Source organism: Bactrocera tryoni, chromosome 1, assembly GCF_016617805.1.
Source record: "Bactrocera tryoni isolate S06 chromosome 1, CSIRO_BtryS06_freeze2, whole genome shotgun sequence".
In the NCBI taxonomy this organism is placed as follows: Eukaryota; Metazoa; Arthropoda; class Insecta; order Diptera; family Tephritidae; genus Bactrocera; species Bactrocera tryoni.
In genome coordinates, this window is record NC_052499.1 from 4,590,681 (window position 1) to 4,608,837 (window position 18,157).

The 18,157-nt window shown below is 35.1% G+C and overlaps 4 protein-coding genes and 1 non-coding gene across 5 annotated transcripts; 3 read left to right on the forward strand and 2 right to left on the reverse strand.

The window, feature by feature from the left end:
• Positions 1 to 8,705: 8,705 nt before the first annotated feature.
• LOC120782427 lies at positions 8,706 to 11,636 on the reverse strand. The gene is made up of 9 exons (XM_040114678.1): positions 11,494 to 11,636; positions 11,263 to 11,372; positions 11,111 to 11,191; positions 10,889 to 11,030; positions 10,667 to 10,821; positions 10,473 to 10,592; positions 9,811 to 10,071; positions 9,509 to 9,747; positions 8,706 to 9,430 (listed from the first exon to the last, which is right to left on the reverse strand). Exons 1-8 carry the CDS (start codon positions 11,612 to 11,614, stop codon positions 9,538 to 9,540), a joined length of 1,200 nt encoding a protein of 399 aa, XP_039970612.1. The 5' UTR covers positions 11,615 to 11,636; the 3' UTR covers positions 8,706 to 9,430; positions 9,509 to 9,537.
• Trnat-agu lies at positions 10,164 to 10,237 on the reverse strand. Its single transcript has one exon. It is a non-coding gene; the product is annotated as a tRNA-Thr (tRNA).
• Positions 11,637 to 11,784: 148 nt separating the features above from the next.
• Positions 11,785 to 14,073, forward strand: LOC120782426 (protein farnesyltransferase subunit beta). Its single transcript, XM_040114677.1, has 6 exons — positions 11,785 to 11,975; positions 12,066 to 12,322; positions 12,393 to 12,828; positions 12,903 to 13,035; positions 13,104 to 13,206; positions 13,291 to 14,073. The coding sequence occupies exons 1-6, from the start codon at positions 11,883 to 11,885 to the stop codon at positions 13,652 to 13,654; spliced, it is 1,386 nt and encodes a 461-aa protein (XP_039970611.1). The 5' UTR covers positions 11,785 to 11,882; the 3' UTR covers positions 13,655 to 14,073.
• An 894-nt stretch (positions 14,074 to 14,967) lies between these two features.
• Positions 14,968 to 16,041, forward strand: LOC120766533 (J domain-containing protein CG6693). Its single transcript, XM_040092104.1, has one exon. It carries the CDS (start codon positions 15,084 to 15,086, stop codon positions 15,912 to 15,914), a length of 831 nt encoding a protein of 276 aa, XP_039948038.1. The 5' UTR covers positions 14,968 to 15,083; the 3' UTR covers positions 15,915 to 16,041.
• Positions 16,042 to 16,497: 456 nt separating this feature from the next.
• LOC120780124 (transcription factor Ouib-like) lies at positions 16,498 to 17,979 on the forward strand. Its single transcript, XM_040112408.1, has 5 exons — positions 16,498 to 16,700; positions 16,761 to 17,392; positions 17,454 to 17,588; positions 17,645 to 17,755; positions 17,831 to 17,979. Exons 1-5 carry the CDS (start codon positions 16,545 to 16,547, stop codon positions 17,952 to 17,954), a joined length of 1,158 nt encoding a protein of 385 aa, XP_039968342.1. The 5' UTR covers positions 16,498 to 16,544; the 3' UTR covers positions 17,955 to 17,979.
• Positions 17,980 to 18,157: the final 178 nt, after the last annotated feature.

Consider the following 18,157-nt stretch of genomic DNA (forward strand, 5'->3'; position numbering starts at 1 on the left):
CGACTTCTTCAATCTGCTGCTAAGGAAAATAATTCGAGCTGCAGATCTGAATAGAGAAGGTATAATCTTCTATAAGAGTTTACAACTTCTGGCATACGCCGGTGATATTGATATCATATATTGATCATCAGAATTTTCTAGAGAAAAGTTCTTGCAGAAGATTTGTGACCCTTGATCCGATCCGACTAAATTTTTCGGAGATTGCAAAGCTGCTTTAGACAATAACCCACGCCAAATTTCGTGAAGATATCTCCTCGAACGAAAAAGTCCTTGCAAGCACTGCGTGCCGAACATTCAGTGATCCGATATCGGCGGTTCCGACAGCAGCTTCTTAGGGAGAAAGGAACAGGTGCACAATTTTATCGATATCTCAAAAACTGAGGGGCTAGTTCGCGTATATACAGACAGACGGACGTGGCTAAATCGAGTAAGATTGTCACGCTGATTATTTACAAACATATTTTGTAAGGTCTTCTTCCGGGTGTTTTAAACATCGTGGCAAACTTAATATAACCCATTCAGGGTATAAAAATATCAGAATATTTACTACAAGTCATATTGCCCTGCTGGCAGCCTTAATAAACTAGTTTTTCTCATATTAGAATTAGTATTCAAAGCAAAAATTGTTGGAGCTCAAGAAGAAGAAAAACCAAGGAATAGCAAATATTCAAAGGTGAAAATGAGTTCTGCAATGGTTGACAAAATTTCCCACGTTTGCCAAATCAATACTTTATATCGTAGAATGAAATATGAAAGCTGGCAAATAGGCGGAAAAAAGAAAACACGGTTGCTTTTACAAGAATACAGATTCTTCATTTTAGCAAAGAAAAAAAACAACAACATAAAGTAACCAAAAAATATTCAAACATTGCCACGGAAATTGGCACATTCAAGAGCAGTAGTCAAAGCGCACAACAAGTCTTTACCAAATAAACAGCGACACTAACAACAACAACAACATTATTGGAAGCAGCCGTACAGCAACAAAGTACCCTTTGCACTGCGAATGCCAGTGGCATGGAGATGATATCAGCCTATTTGTGGGATGCGCGAATATGTGTTTTAATTTGAACTGACATGAGGACCGCGAACCCGCTAGATATAGTATATAGCAGTATAGTGGCTGTGTACAAGTGTATGGCTCTATGTATGAAGATACAGTGCAAGGTTCGAAAGTTAAATACCAGTAAAATAAAAAAAAACAAGTAAGGAAGGGCTATTCGGGTATAACGAAACATTTCATACTCGTGCAACTTCTCAGGGTCAAAGCCAGACTAATATCTTCAGGTACATAAAGCTTGTGGGGGTCTAGAGCAAGTTTTCATCCGATTTTATTCATTCTAAGCACCAAAATGTACCGTTATCAGGAAAATAACATTCTCTCCATTTTATTAAGATAAAACACAAATTGCTCTATATGTGCCGTGTAAAGTTACTCAGAAGTTCGAAACTCTTTATATTAGATATATGGAGGCTACGGGAGGTATTGACCCGATTCAAATCATTTTTGATACACAGATATACTATTATCGGAAAAGGATTCTCACGAAATTTCAATTATATTGGGTAGACGAGAAAGTCTTTTCGTATTTTGCCAAAAGATGTGGTTACAGTCGTATATCTCCAGTGCTACCAATCACATTGTGTCATACCATATAGTGTTAGAAAGGTGGGATTTTAAACTTCATTTAACTAAAAAAAAATTAAATTCGTGTAAGTTTAAAAAAAGCTACAGCTGTTCAAAAATGAGTGAAAATAATGAAGAAATTCGCTATATTTTGAAATTTTTGTTTAAAAAAATTAACTTTAGGCTCTGTGGGCTACATATTCGGTACCCGATTATATGGAAAGTAGGTTTTAGTCTATTTCACTCTTCACAACAACGGCGTATCATAGGAGTGTCATATACCAAATTCGGTTGAAATCGGTCGGGCGGATCTCGAGTTATCTGATCTCACCTAAAAGTAGGCTGAGCCACGCTCACCGTCCAATTTTGTCCCCGGCTTCATTAGAGCCCTGCCATACCATCTCGGGGGTAAAATTTAAAAAACTATTATACTCTGTAGCCACACGTTGCAAGAGTATAAAAACAACACAAAAAGCAAATGCAGCAGCCAAGTAATACTTCGAGAAGGCAAAGCGTACACACTTATGATAATGTTGAAGTTGCTGAATCCGGCAGACAGTTTGTCTATAAAAATTGTCAAAATAGTGTCGTATGGTGACTTTTGAATGCGCTACTCGATATTACTAGTTTTCTTTGCAAAAAAATTCACATAAACTTGAGTGTTTCAAACTCTCTCAATCCGAGTATTCTATGTATATACGAAACCCGAAAATCAAACTTGACTACTTGAACTGGTTTTACAGTCGCAAACTTATTATGAGAACAAAGAAAATGTTTCGTCTACTAACATATGTACATATGTATATTAAAATTATCATTGTTTTTGAGTTTGTACTCGAAACGCAATTTTGTGAGAGCATGACTACTTTAGATGGAGCTGATTGTAGGATCTCCAGTACACCAAATAAGATGCAATAGAGATAAGATTTTAGGCAAAGTAAGTCGCCACACCATTGATTTCCGACGACTCACCGACCGCACAACTCTCAGCTTGCTAATTCTACCGAGCATTTCAAAAGTAGGGTGTACGAAGAAATGCAAAAGTTGCATAAAGCCAATTAAATTAAGAAATCTGATGCAACAACGACAATTCTTGTTCCTGCCGTAAGACGCAAGTTCCCGCTGCTCTTTTTTTTTGCGTTGTTGCTTTAGAAGAGAAGGACTTCGCTGGCAGAGTCCAAGCAATGACAGCATGAATCAGCAAACATTCTACGCCGCTGTTGTGATGAGTCGTATTTATCATACACACACATACACATATACCTAGATAAGCATGGCTATGTGTGTATGTATGTTCAAGTGGACACTTGAGTGTCGTGGCAATTGGCATTTTTGCGCAATAAACATTGGACCACGTTATTTAACATAAATCGCGCTGCTACCAAAATACGTGGCTGCAGGCACCCGAGTGGCTGGCAAAACTCCAACCCAACTGAGTGGTTACATTAGGAAACTGCCAGAATTGTAGTTGTTGCAAGTGCACAGCGGCACTAAGTTGGTGAGATAGTGGAATTTTTGTTTTTCGTTAAATGATTTTCATTCACTAAAACCGAGAGTTTGGACTGGCTAAACTTGCTGGCTGCTTGGCTGGCTTTGCAGTCGCAGGAGGCTTTGCAAGCGCGCGCCTCTCCATTTGGCCACTTTTAGCAGTGTGTGAGTGTTTATGCTTCACCAAGTGACAAACGACCTTATGGCTCAGGCTAGTATTGCTGCTGCACAACCCCACTTCGACAGCTTTGTGGTAGATCACGACCGAATCGAGAGAAACCGACAGAAGTACGTTAATAAAGTTTGCACCATTTTAAGAAAGCGTCCCAACAACAGCTAATAGCAACCAAATGAATGGCACAGCAACTGAAATCGGAAAGCAATTCACACCTGCGCACCCCTGTACCCCCGCACCTACGCCAACCAACTGGTAGATGCCAATTCGGACGGCTCGTTGATGGCACCACCACCACCATCACCATCAGCATCACTACTTGGCGGACGCGTTGCAAACTCTTTCTCGTCTATATATAGAGTATATATGTAGTTATGTATAAATGTAGCTATATAAAGGAACGAGCCACAAGCCATCAGCGTTGCATCCTCGTGGGGCAGCAAACAGTAGCTACCTTCTTTGATTTTGGTTGTTGTCATTTCGTTTCGTTAACTACACTTTGCTACAGTCGTCGCTGTGCTTTGTTATTGCTTGGTCTTTATTCGTTCAACGTGGTAGCGGAGTTGCTCCTGCTCCGGCTCCGGCTACTGCTGCTGCTGATTTTCACAAAGCGATATCGCGTACACAAAATGTTAATGAGCAATTTGAGATGGTGCGAAGCGATTTCATTATTTACGTTTTTTGCATGCACACATACATACATGCCTCTTTATATTTTTTATATTTTCTGTTGGGTATTGCTGAAATATTCGTATTTTTTCCTTGGTTGACCGAATGAGTTTGCATCCCATAAAGCTTAGGTGTGGTGTCTCACTTCTCCACGTTGCCTATACTGATTTGCCGCAGAAGTGCGGACAGACTTAGCACTTGGCAGCAAGACGCACTTTTAATAAGAGCGCAAACAATTTTAATTAGAATTTGGCAAATTAATTGTTTCCTGCCCAAATATCTACGCTTCTATTGGATAAAGTTCGAAAAGGAAATCATTGTATGTTTGAAAATTAATGCAAAATATACTATAAATGAATTGACGAAAATAAAGGTTAAGACTATGAAATGGTCTTTTTAATATATCGAATCATATTGTATATCTTGAAATTAATGAATATAATGTTATGTAAGTGTTGAGAAAAGTACATACATACATACATACATATGTACATAGGTACAACTGATACGACTTAAATTTTGTTTTTTATTTTCTTTGTCTGCTTTAAAGAGTTTGAAAATTAGTTAATAATTTTTTCGATATCACATCAGTAATTGGAGAAAAAATATATTTTCTAAAAAAAACTTCGGTGTATTTTGGACATAAGACAGTAAGTCTACACAAAATTTAGTGAAGGAAAAAAATGTTTGTACAAGATAAAAATATAAACCTCTAAAATTTGGTTATTTCGCTTTTTCACATAAATTTTGAGGTTATGTCAAAAAAGTGTATATTGATTTTTTTCTTTACCTCCAACATTGTCATATAACTTTTTTCTATAGGACTCGTAGTTTTGCCAGACATCGAGATAAACCATTTTTAAAAATTGAAAGATCAGCTTCGGGAAACACGCTATGCGTTCTTTAATGCTCCTGTTTCTCTGCTTTCCCCGGCGGTTACTGCGTCGAGTACTTTCAGAGCTGGGGTGTTTTCATCCATACTGACGACATAACCTAGCAAGCGTAGCCGCTGTCTCTTAGTTCGCTGAACTTTGTCAATGTGGTTGTATATGTTAGCTCATCGTTCCATCGAATGCGATATTCGCCGTTGCCAATAACCATAAATCTTCCGCAGAACCTTTCTCTCGAAAACTCGTAACGTCGACTCATCATATATTGTCATCGTCCATGTCTCTGCACCATTTAGCAGGACGGGAATAAGGAGTGACTTATAGAGTTTGGTCTTTGTTCGTCGAGAGAATCAATTGTCTACTCAGTCGGAAGTAGCACCTGTTGGCAAGAGTTATTCTGCGTTGGATTTCGAAACTGACATATTTGTTGGTGTTAATACAGGTTCCGAGCTAGACGAAATTATCTACGACCTCGAAGTTATGTGACTTGGGAACCAAGTCGCAAGTGTGACGACTGTTTGTTTGATGACACGGGAGATTTCGTCTTGACCTCGTTCACTACCAAACCCATTTACTTCGCTTCGTTATCCAATCTGAAGAAAACAGAAGTAACGGCGCAGATGTTGAGGCCAATGATATCAATATCATCGGCGTAGCTCGATTCAGCTCTACAGCTCGAATTATTTTCTCCAGCAGTAGATTGAAGAATTCGCACGATAGGGAGTCGCCTTGTCTGAAACCTCATTTGTTATCGAATGGCTCTGATAGGTCCTTTCCGATCCTGACGGAGCTTCTGGTATTGCTCAACGTCATATTACACAGGCGTATTAGGATTAGGTTAGGAGAGTGCTGTGAGTAGTGCATTATTTACCGTATTAACATCGAGTAAGAAATTAAGAAAATCTTACTTGTAAGACGCCGTGACATAACTGCAGATTCATTTAGCTCGACTTTATATATGCATTAATGTTAGTTGAAGATTAAGCTCATTGAAATTGAAAAAAGTAGCTTCACAGCCAACTTAGTCTTTACATCCTCACATTACATTCTCAATTAAGCTACACTTTTAAGGCGCCTCCCCGAGTGCATGCAAATATAACATACTCGTATATAGGATCAGCAAAGAGCAGCCTTCAACCGCTAATGACTCGCAATGCATCATAAAACTGTCACCTGCCCACTGTGCATAATGGCGGTCGCCTACAAATATATTAAAACTTATTTACCCAGAATGGGGGAAACCAAAAAGCATTCACGAGACTGGCATAAATTAAAGTGGCTAGTGATTAATTACCATTTGCCATTTTACCACTTTTGTGGCAAATAACTTTGCCGCATTCGGATCGTGCGCGTAGCACTGACCATAAAACAGCACGGAGCAGAAGCAGCCAACGTCCGAACGGGTGGTAACCCAATTCAGTGTTAATGCAAGTCGAATGGCCAAGCGTACAATTTGATTAAAACATAAAAACGCACATAAAAATTGTAACTTAAGTTCATATTTTTTAAACGTTACAACAACAATAAACAATAAAATTAGCAGCACAAAACGAACTGAAGTGGAATGAAAGCAGAAAAAAGTAAAAAAAAAACAAAACTAAAATGTGATTAAAGAAAACACACCAACTTGCACAAAAAAATAAATAACTGAACAACGGAAACCCATTAAATTTGCAAAGCAGAATGTCAACAACAAATTTTACTTACAAACAACAAATACATATAACAACGTATTCAAGGCAAGCGATAAAGCTAAAGTAGGGCGCAGGCTCGACTTACTTCTCTTCCATTCAACACATTTCTTTTCAGCATGCTGCTAGGACAACTGACGACGCGATCAAGGATCAGTTGCAACGAAGCAGCTACTAAGTGTACATATATGCATTATAAACATACATACATATGAATATGTGTACGTTTGTCAGTGCATAGAATTTTTCATTAATGTCACGGCGCATTTTGCGCTCCTCCTCTACTTGTAATGAGTTTCCAAGAAATTGCAATTTAATTAAACGACAACAATTAGTGTACGGAATTTGACATTCAGCCGTCGAAAGGGTATGAACACAGCGAAATGTCGCATGTCGTTATATGACATTATAATATAATGCAAAAATGTTATTAGCAATGCCGTCTAAGCTTAAGCTATTATTTACAATGTTATATGAGCAATATCCAATATTTACAGCCTTTGTGGAACACAAAGTAAACGTTAATTAATAATATAATAACTATTGTTATAGAAAAAAATGGTTAAATAAATAATGCAATGGTTTGCCGTAAATCATACTTTTAAAAATACCTTACTAAAATTGTATAAAAAATATTTCAAATCTTTTTTGAGTTACGGGCATCCAAAGTGCAACCGCTCAGTTCGATCAGTGGTATTAGCCGTTACCACGAGAGTCGAGTAAAAGTAACCGGTACGGACGAGGACTACGAGTATTATTCGGCCGAAAACTGTCTACTCGGCACCATTCCTAGAAATTACTTCAGGAATGTTTTTTGTCGCTACAACAACATCAAATACGTCAGTTATCTTGAAAGATTTTTTTCTTGAATTTGCTTTATAATCTAATTGATCAAATGATGATGATTTGTTTTCTACATGTTCTGCATGTACAAAGGTAATGGAATTTTGACAGACCAAAATCGATCAACTTTTTTGGCTGAAACTCTACTCTTTTTAAATCGCCATTTTGCAATTTTTGAATTTTTTTCGCACGTACATAGATCCCAAATGAACCCAAATGAAAATCCGTGATCATCGGTAAAATGGAATTGAACATCTCCAAAACATCGATTTATCGCATTTTGACCGAACATTTGGGCTTACGAAAGGTGTGTGCACGGTTTGTTCCGCACAAATTGACTGACGACCAAAAATTGCTCAGAATCGATCGACGCTTGTGACCGATTATTTGACCAAAAATCACATTTTAACCATTAACCACTCCCCGTATTCACCTGATATGGCACAGTGCGACCTCTTCCTTTCCGGAAAAATGCATTTACCCATGAAAGGAAAGCGTTATGCAGACGTAGAGGCCTTTCAAACGGCTTGCACCGGCATGTATTGAAGCAGAAGGAGACTATTTTGAATAAAATAAATTGATTTTACAGGCGGCCATACCGGCCAACGAGCTAAAACACTCGTTCGACATGCTTTTGGACCATGCAAAAAGCTGTATTGAAGCAGAAGGAGACTATTTTGAATAAAAAAATTGATTTTGCCGAAAAAACCATTTGTCCTTTTTTTAGGTCTGTTCACTTTGGAACAAAACTTGTATCTTCTGAAAATATTTTTTTATCCATGAAGAAGGCTGGCATCACTGCAGCAGTGAAGCTCCTATTTCTTTAGCGCCGTCAGAGATCGCCTTTAACTCAAAAAGCATTTAATTTTTATCTTCAATAATTGTGTTTTGCATTCATTAAATATGCATAAATATACTCTTAAATTGTTGAAACAATTGATGTAGTACTTTTTTGTGACTATACTATCGTAAATGAGTTCTTCGTACGAAAATTTGGGTATTCTTTGCAACACTCCAAGTCCAAATATTAAGGAAATTTATAACTCCGAGGTGACACTTTTGGGATACTATTTTAGTTTTGCAGAATATTTTAGCTTCCCTTACCAACCCAAAAAAGACTCGCGTTTGTATATATATATATACATACATATATGTATATACATACATGTATATGCACAACTCTCTCTATATATGTATTACTAAAGTCTGGAGCCCCTTCATTCAAGGCTCCTTCTCATTCATTAACTCGTTTTATGCACAGTTCGTTAATTTTCTTATCGCTAAATTTGCAAATGTTCTGCATAAATATGACAGGACATAAGTGTATGCGTATTTTTGAATATTTATAGCAAACAAGTATATGAACGTAGAATGTAGAGAAGGGTAGCTTCAGAAAAAATCATAATAGAAGAGAGCATAATACAGGTGCAAAACTCAATATTGGTTCTTTCCATTGTTAACTCGTCATAGCTTATTTCACATTCAAATTTTTCTTTGGTTTTGGTTTTCAGTTCCACAATCTCTGCGCTGGCATCTGACCAAAACAAATGTATATGTCGGTTTTTCCAAATCATAAGTATATCGACATCTTAACAATAACGGTGAATCCGTCACTGTTACATACCAAGTTGAAAAGTTGACAATCTGGTCGTTCAAGGCTTGAAGAGCGAACGCTACATGCACAAATTTGACCGGACGTCAATAGAAATTCGACCTGCTTCAATAATCTAAGCACTAGTATTATGCTGGAGTAGAATTATAAAATTACCATTTTGTAATTGGAATAAATGTTTATGAAAGCTTATAAGAGTTTTATCAAAATTGCGTATACAAAGTAAAGTATTCTCAATGTAAACAAAAATTCGGAAACAATAACGTAAACCTCAATACATATAATCAAATATAACATTGTAATCATAACTACATACATATGTCTCCGGTTTCTTGATAGCAGTTTAAATTTTGATATTTTAAATAAGTATTTCGGGCTAAAAACAGTTAAATCTAACCATATATGAACTCGCGGCAATAACATATAACGTTTGGTCTTCGTTGGTACAGAAATTTGAGGAATAAAATTTAATAAACGTTTAAAACATACAATAATACTCAAAACTGGTCTTACCAAAATTGTTGAAATTGTCGAAAAAAGGCTTAGTTACGTTGAGACAACAAGCTGGACGGTGTTATCAATGGCTCTTCTGTACCTTCCGAAGGCGCTGGCGACCGCAATACGCTCGTTGTTTCTCTGTGACATTTCATTTGTCTACGTGATATCCATGTGACAATAAGGAATATCACAAAACAGATTAGCACATAAATAGCTACTGTTGCGAGAACCTGCAAAATGATTATAGCACCAACCTTTTTCATAAAAAATTGCAGTTTATTCTAAGGAATACAGCGTTTTTCGCCAAGCATACTTACTACCACCAAGCCCTCCAATATGCCCTTCAACCAGTACGGTATATAACCGTTATCGGTTTTTACGCCGACCGTTGGCTGTGGATTTTTAGCGCTATTATCTGGATCGAAAAAGTTTGACTGGGGGAAAAAATTGAATTCTTCATCAAAAATATCAGCTTCGCGTTTAGCGCTTCCATGCTGTGGTTGTTGTTGTTGCTGCTGTTGCTCTTTTTGATATTTGGCCGATTGTTTTTTCTTTTTGCCTTTTTTCTCTTTTTGTTTCTGTTAAGTGTAAAATAAAATAAAATAGAAATACGAATATTATAATAAATAAAATAAATCATAAAAAAAATGTTTTACCACCATATTTGAGTAGGCCCCGGCGAGATTCGAACTCACGATCTCCTGTTTACTAGACAGGCGCTTTAACCAACTAAGCCACGGCGCCGTTATTAAATTTCGCACTAAACACCTTTATATACGCAAGACGCCTGCTTTGCTTTAGTTATTTTTTACTCAATAGAGTAGCCAAGCATTCTTTTACATACACATAATTTAGTATTCTAATTTTTCTAAATATACATATATGCTTACTTAGGAATATATTTCATAATAAAATAATCTACACACTTAATCTAATACCACCAATATATTTATCTTAATACATTATATGCTAGGCTCACCATTTCTTGCTCTTCTTCTTCGCATTCGTTTCTGAAATCACCACTTAGTATCTTTTTCTTATCTTCTTCGGTAAAAAAGTTCTCAGGAATCACACATTCATTATTATAATAATCGTAGTGCTTCAAAATATTAAAAAAATACCATTGGTTTTTCATATAAATATTTTTATGCATATTTCTATGTTATGAAATACCATATTTGGCTTATCACAGCGTGGTACCGGATCGCAATGCTCTGTGGTTTTATTATAAAAACTGCGTTGTCCAAAGTAACGTTCCTGACAGTTTACAGGAGTGCAGTTATTCAAATATTCTTTATCCCAATTCTTACAATCCTTATAGTCAGGCCCTTATATATTAAAACACATATTAAAGGCATGAATTGTAGAATAGAGTAGTGGCATATTTGAACTAACGTTTTCTTAGCGTATGGCAATCGGGGTCGAGCGTAGTAAAACGAGTGTCGAAATGTATAGCATGTTTATGATGTTCCTCAACACCACGAGCATTTTTTGATGTAACAACAATGGGACATTTTCCGACACGATTGTACAGAGACTTTTTGTTTCATTTTATAATTAAATAACAAAATATGTATATATGTAAATATATAAATATAAATTTTTTTAAATTCTTACAATTGTTGGCCATATCAAGGATACAACTTCAGCAGCTCCTGCTACAATATGCCCAAAGTTTCCGCCTACTACACGGCCTGCCTACAATTAACATAAATTAAATATTTTATACCATATAATTTAATTTATCATAGTGCTAAAGATATATCTACATTTTTCATAATTTCATTTTCGGTTACATTCACACTACAAGTGGCATCGGAATGTATACGAAATTCAAGCGTTTCTCTATCGTTACACGGCGAATTTACAACAGTTAAATCTGTAGCAAATAATTAAATATATAGATATTTGCTTATATATTTTTTCACCAATTTATGTATATACATATATATCAAAAGAAAATGTGAAATTAAAAAAGAATGAACAATAAAAGAACTTACCGAAAATTAATCCAATGTCGTTCGGTTTAGGTATACGTACAACAACTTTGTTAATAACAATTTTGGCAAACGCCGTAGTTGTTATAAAATATATTAGCAACAATATACTGCCACAGTTCATAATGCTAAATAGAACAAAAAAACAAGATATTAATAAATATTTGAACTGTTTTTTTAATGGAATAACTCAAATATCATAGACGGCAAGTCGAATGGAAAGGCACTCTGAGAATATATAAATGGCAACAACCTATTGTTCTGAGATATAAAATAATGCAACCCTTAAATTAATCATCTGTTTGATTGTTGTTTTTATATTCCAATATTAGTTGTTTTTGAGTTTACTAATTTCCGCTTAAAATAACAAAACAAAATTATTATACACTAATATGGATTCAGAATTAACATTTAGAGATTATGCATTACTCAAAAACTTAAAATTCAACGATGAACGGGTATCAACTGTAACATCTCGTGAACAGGTGACTTTCAATACCAAATGTGAAACCTTTGGATGTCAAGTTAATATTAACAAATCCATTTAAAATTTACATACAATATATGTATTTCAGCAAAAGACCGAGAATTCCATAGAAAAATGTTTCAGTCGCTTTCAACAAATGCAATACCTGGATCCAAAAGTAAAGAAAATTCATCGAGAAGATCACCAACGCTATTTGGAGTCAATGCTACGTAGGCTTCCCTTACACTATGAATGCCTTGACAGTAGTAGGCCATGGAATGTTTATTGGATATTGCAAGCTGCTCATTTATTAAATTTCACCTTTGACGATGAAACACTGGAGCATGTGGTTGAATTTCTCATGAAGTAAATAATACAAAACCAGATTGCTCAACTATTTCCATTAATTAGCAAACGTTTAATTTTCATTAATCAGATGTCGTCATCCAAATGGAGGATTTGCAGGTGGTCCCGGTCAATACCCACATTTAGCTCCAACATATGCCGCTGTGAATAGTCTATGCTTAATTGGCACTTCAAATGCGTATCGTGCAATCGACCGTGAATCTTTAATGCAGTTTTTATTCTCTGTGCGTGAACCAGATGGCTCCTTTAGGCTACATGTTGATGGCGAGACGGATGTTAGGGGTGCTTATTGCGCTATCTCTTGTGCCAAACTGACGAATATGCCTGAGGAAGTTATCAAAAAATTGTTTGATAAAACAGGCGATTGGATTGCCCGATGTCAGACATATGAAGGCGGTTTTGGTGGTGCCCCAGACTTGGAGGCACATGGAGGTTACACATTTTGTGGCATTGCAGCTTTAGCATTGCTCGACGAAGGTCACAAATGCGATATTGAACAACTCCTGGTAAATGTCAAGGAATATTTTTTTAATATGCACTTAACCTTTGCATTTGTTTTATGTCTCAATTTCGTGCATAGAAATGGAATCTGCAACGTCAAATGCCTTTTGAAGGCGGATTTCAAGGTCGAACAAATAAGCTAGTAGATGGTTGCTATTCATTTTGGGTTGGTGCCACAATACCAATAACTCAAGCCTTTATATCCCAAAAAAGTAAAAATCTAGCTTTTATACCAAGATCAAAGTGCAATGAAAAAATAAATTAATCATTTTCTTCTCAGGTGGATCCATTAAGAAGTCACTCTTCGACACAAGTGCATTACAAGAATATATATTAGTTTGTTGCCAAAAAGCAAATGGTGGCTTGATTGACAAGCCGGGCAAGTACGTATTATGCAAATATTCTAATTCTTAACATTTCGGAAATGTCTCCAATATTAAATATATTTAAATTTCGAATCAAAACAGGCCTCAAGATCTCTATCATACCTGTTATACGTTAAGTGGCGTTTCAATTGCCCAACACTCTGAATCGTCGCTGAATCCACAAGTGCTAGGCGATCCGGCGAATGAGCTTTTACCAACGCATCCGCTGTTTAATGTTCCCCCAAGGGCTGTCGCCAGATCATTAGCCCACTTTGAGGTACTCAATGACAATTTCAAAGATTTTCGGAATCCCTCAAGTTGTCAGCATGATACAGGTGGAAATCAATACAAAAATGATTGTGAAAAATCATCGATTGAAAGCTACATGGAAGTAGAGGGAGGTGTAAGTGCTACTGAAGAAGAAGAAGCTCAAATATCCTCTGTTAGCTCGTCAATATCGAACTGATGAAATATATATAATATTATTTGGTATATTTAATAGGAGCGTGAAAACTAAATTTGTTGAAAGTGCAAATACAATTTTACCACATCATAAAATTGGAATGTAAAATTATTTTGTGTCCGAAAAGTTATATATTATGTATGTACATATGTTTCCTAAAATTGAGTACCATAAAGGAAATTTCCCACAAAAAATTAAATTGTAATGTATACAAGTATATACACTGTCTTAAATACACAAAAATGCACCCAAAAACTTAATGGGGACAATCCCATATTAGTTACACTTACCCTCGGTCGCAGTACGAAAGTGGTCCCATAAATATGACTAAAATATGTACATATGTATTCCAATGCTTTGTATGAACGATATTTTTTCTATTGTCTTTAAATAAATGTCAAGTGTCTTTAAAAGAAAACTCATTGAAATGTTTCCAATAAAAGTTGTTTTAACCTTTGACATTTCCTCAAATATGTCAACTAGATTTAAACTTGTTAAATCTACTTCCGCTCCCTAGAGAAAAGGTCTGCTTTATTTAACGATGTCCATGGTTCATCCAATGATTTCTATTAAAATACACTAATTAAAAATATATTCCCGAATATTTTACTAAAAGTACCTCAAGTATCTGTAAATACGTTCGTGCAAGTGAAACAACATTATTTTTCTGAATACTGGTAAAATGACAATATTTGAAGAAATAGAAAAAGGGGTCCATTGGGGTTACTAAACCCAATTTTTGTCTGAACGAACAACGGAAGGCATCACTAAATTAATTCGGTGGAATGTTGCCGAGGTGACGGTCCCCGGTCGGATAAATGTCCCTGTTCGTGCCGGTTTTGGTTATGCTTGAATCATTCCCTATTCCTTTGGTACATCGTTTTCAAACCATGGATCTCAAAAAAAGAGGCCAGGTATACATATGTATGGGTTCAATAAAATTGTCTGATGGTATTTAAAAATGTTTTTCTTTTTTTAATTATTATATGGATATGAATCATATAAACAGCAAACACTAAATTATTTTTAGCTAGTATAATTAGTGTCTAGAAAAAATTATTTATACATTTTTATGACTGTTGATATGATATACCACTTTAAAATAAATGTTTATCATATTATGGAATATTAAGAATTATTGTTTTAAATTTAGTTTATTGCTTCTTCAATTACTATTTTTCTTATGCTATGCTTAAAATATTTAAAATAGTCGGGATAAAATATTTTTTGACATTCGATTTGAAAACATTTTTTAAAAAAAAGCAATGTGTGGCACCTCTGTTGATGCAATTTGTGGCGAAACATTTGGCGCGCCTTACCTATTTTACTTCCATTCTGTTTGCAATTGTAGCAAAAATCTATCCCAAGAAAGTAAATTAAATTTCATTTGTGAAAATCCTGCTGTTAATTACGTTTAAGAAAAGGAAGCGAAATGGGTCTTTTGGATTTATGTGAAGAGTTGTTTGGAGAACGAGATCTTTATAAATTGTTGGATTTGGAAAAAAATGCATTGCCAAGAGATATAAAAAAAGCATATTACAAGATGTCTTTACAAGTTCATCCAGATCGTGTTGAGGAGGATGAAAAGTCTGCAGCTACAGAAAAGTTTAAAGTTTTGTCCAAAGTTTATCAGGTACTATCCGATAAAGAGAAGCGCGATTTATATGACGAGCAAGGTGTTATTGTTGATGAGGAGGACGAAGGAAAACTAAGTTCATGGATAGATCTGTGGAGACAAGTGTTTAGACGGGTTACTGAGGAAGATATTATTAATTACGAAAATTCTTATGTTGGTTCTGAACTGGAACGAGACGATATGAAAAAGGCTTATTTATCAAGTAAAGGCTGTATAAATAAGATAATGACTGAAGTGCCATTTCTGCATATTAAAGATGAGCCGCGTCTACAGAAAATCATAAGAGAAATGATTGATGCCGATGAAGTGCCGGAATACAAAATTTTCACGAATGAGCCATCTCAGAAACGTCAGCGTCGTCATAAGAAATATGCCCGGGAGGCGAAAGAGGCGGAAGAGATAAAACAAAAATTAGGGTCGGGCGATCTACAAAAACAGATATTGAAGCGTCAGGAGGAACGACAGGATGGTTTTAACTCATTCTTGGACAAATTAGCTGAAAAATATGCAGATGGTGACGACAGCGAACTATATGATTTTTCAAAGAAAACCAAACCTAAGAAGAAGGCAGCCAATACTCCATCGAAAGGCGTCAAGAAGGGGAGGGTACAGAAAAGACGCACTTAGTTTTTTGTTTATTTTATGTTTAGATATGCGCTGGAGCATTAGTATAGTATGTAGAGGGAATCACTTATATAAATTTTTTGTTTAAAAAATGTATGTGGAAATACAAATTGAATTTATTAGAAATGTACGTTAATGTGTTTTCATATGAGAGTATAATGAAAATAGTATCTAAAAAAATATATATATATCATATACTTACAATTCAGCGGAGAAGATTCTTTTCTAGTAAAAATCTTGAGACCTGAAACTACATATATCATTTAATTTATATACAACATATACATACATTTTAACAAATTTGTTTGTAAATTTAAATATTAATAATAATGACCTTTAAAAAGGTTTTTACATTGCTAAGAAAATTCGGCATTCTTTCCTTTTTTGAAATTCCTCTAGTTCTATTCTTATATGCAAATATTCATAATATTATAGAAATGTTTTAGAATATGATAAAAATTAGGTCAAAATATTTTTTTCTAAAATCGACTTTTATGAAAAGTTGGCAACCTAATCAGCTGATTTTACAATTTTATTCATATCTCCTTCTAATACGAAATTTTTTTCTTTATTTTGGCTGTTAAAAACAAAATATTCATTTGTGTAAACTTGTAGAATTAGAAATATTTTAAAATGGAGCATAAAATAATATTGAAATGCCGCACTTGCTTAGAGGAAAACGAAGAGGATAGCATGTTTGAATTATTTATGGAAAACGATATAAATGTTAACGGGAGGCAAAAGAAACTAAAGCTTAGTAAAAAATTTGAGTATTGTTGTGGTGTACGAGTAAGTGTTTTGTTTGTTGTAATCCGTATACCATGCAAACCTTAATTTTTAATATTCCAGATTAGGGAATCAACCGATATGCCATCTAAGGTTTGTTGGAAATGTTTTGAAATGACGAGAATATGGTATAACTTTCGACAAATGTGCATGAATTCACAACTTTACCTGGAGAGTTTATGTGAAGATCGAATGCGCCCAGAAGGCGCCGATGATGCGGAGTTTTTAGAATATCTAATGGAAGAATTGCAGGTACACCGTGATAGAGTACATGGGTCTTCTGAAAGTTTAGAATCTGATACAGATGATGACGATGACAATAATGATCTTGGTTTATTAGTGGATGAAGACGATGATGGAGATTTTATAGAATCAGAAAATAATTTAGAACGCAGCGTTAAATTAGAGGCGGAACAAATGGAAGAGAAAATTTTCACTCAGAAAGCAGAATGTATAGTAACCAACAATACGGATGTTGACACAACCCATGAAAATAACAAAAAAAGCAGAAAATCGCAAAAAATTCAAGACACTATCAAATTTTCTAAAAAACGGGATGTAAGCAGAAGACGTATATGTCGTCCACCTAGTCCAACATCGTACATGTGTTACATTTGTGGCAACGTTTACAACAAAAAAGCTACCTTTGCGTATCATATGTCACTGCACAACAACGTCAAACCACATGAATGCGAGTATGTTCACAAAAATAAAATTAAAAGTGTGTTAATTCTAATGTTTTTTTTGTTCTATTAGACTCTGTGGTAAATCGTTCCGCCAAATATGTGAGTTGAAGAATCATATGCGACGTCACACTGGTGAAAAACCTTACAAATGTTCATACTGTGATCGACACTTCATTGATCGTAGTGAAAAACATCGACATGAGCGGTAATATTAATGCTATTTTAAAATCATATTTTATTGTAGAATGGGTCAATTTACAGAGTACATACAAATACGAGACCATACATATGTAATGTTTGTGGTAAAAGTTTTACATACTCTGCCATACTGAAGAATCACTCAAAACTGCACTCTGGTAAAAAAGATTTCAAGTAAGAATATTCGTATGCTATACGTTCTTACTTAATTAGTCCAATAATTTATATTATATTCACTTATATTTGCAGCTGCATGGTCTGTCAGAAAGCATTCACTCTTCAGCATCAGCTAAAGGCACATTTACAAACCATGACCCATAGGCTGAAGGAAGCGCATTACGTCGCTGAGGGATATGAGGTTGTTTACGAGTAGATATTATTTCCTTTAAATATTTAGTTTATATATTTTTTATATACATAACATAGTTCGAAAGATAGCAGATTTCTATTATAAAATGTATATGAAAATGTTTAAACGAACTATATGTACAAATACATAATACATATAATTATTTACATATGTATCATAGATTTCTTTGTGCACAAAGCGCATAAAATATCACTTGGACGTTGCTA

What these genes read in the sequence shown, in the direction of transcription:
- LOC120766533 (XM_040092104.1), top strand. Translation starts at nt 15,084, where the DNA reads ATGGGTCTTTTGGATTTATGTGAAGAGTTGTTTGGAGAACGAGATCTT.
- LOC120782426 (XM_040114677.1), top strand. Translation starts at nt 11,883, where the DNA reads ATGGATTCAGAATTAACATTTAGAGATTATGCATTACTCAAAAACTTA. An exon ending in CTGTAACATCTCGTGAACAG is followed by an intron (nt 11,976 to 12,065) that starts GTGACTTTCAAT and finishes TATGTATTTCAG; the next exon opens with CAAAAGACCGAGAATTCCAT. An exon ending in GTGGTTGAATTTCTCATGAA is followed by an intron (nt 12,323 to 12,392) that starts GTAAATAATACA and finishes TTCATTAATCAG; the next exon opens with ATGTCGTCATCCAAATGGAG.
- LOC120782427 (XM_040114678.1), bottom strand. Translation starts at nt 11,614, where the DNA reads ATGAACTGTGGCAGTATATTGTTGCTAATATATTTTATAACAACTACG. An exon ending in GCTGTGATAAGCCAAATATG is followed by an intron (nt 10,593 to 10,666) that starts GTATTTCATAAC and finishes AATATTTTGAAG; the next exon opens with CACTACGATTATTATAATAA. An exon ending in TATTGGAGGGCTTGGTGGTA is followed by an intron (nt 9,748 to 9,810) that starts GTAAGTATGCTT and finishes TTTATGAAAAAG; the next exon opens with GTTGGTGCTATAATCATTTT.
- LOC120780124 (XM_040112408.1), top strand. Translation starts at nt 16,545, where the DNA reads ATGGAGCATAAAATAATATTGAAATGCCGCACTTGCTTAGAGGAAAAC. An exon ending in AGTATTGTTGTGGTGTACGA is followed by an intron (nt 16,701 to 16,760) that starts GTAAGTGTTTTG and finishes TTAATATTCCAG; the next exon opens with ATTAGGGAATCAACCGATAT. An exon ending in TCTGGTAAAAAAGATTTCAA is followed by an intron (nt 17,756 to 17,830) that starts GTAAGAATATTC and finishes TTATATTTGCAG; the next exon opens with CTGCATGGTCTGTCAGAAAG.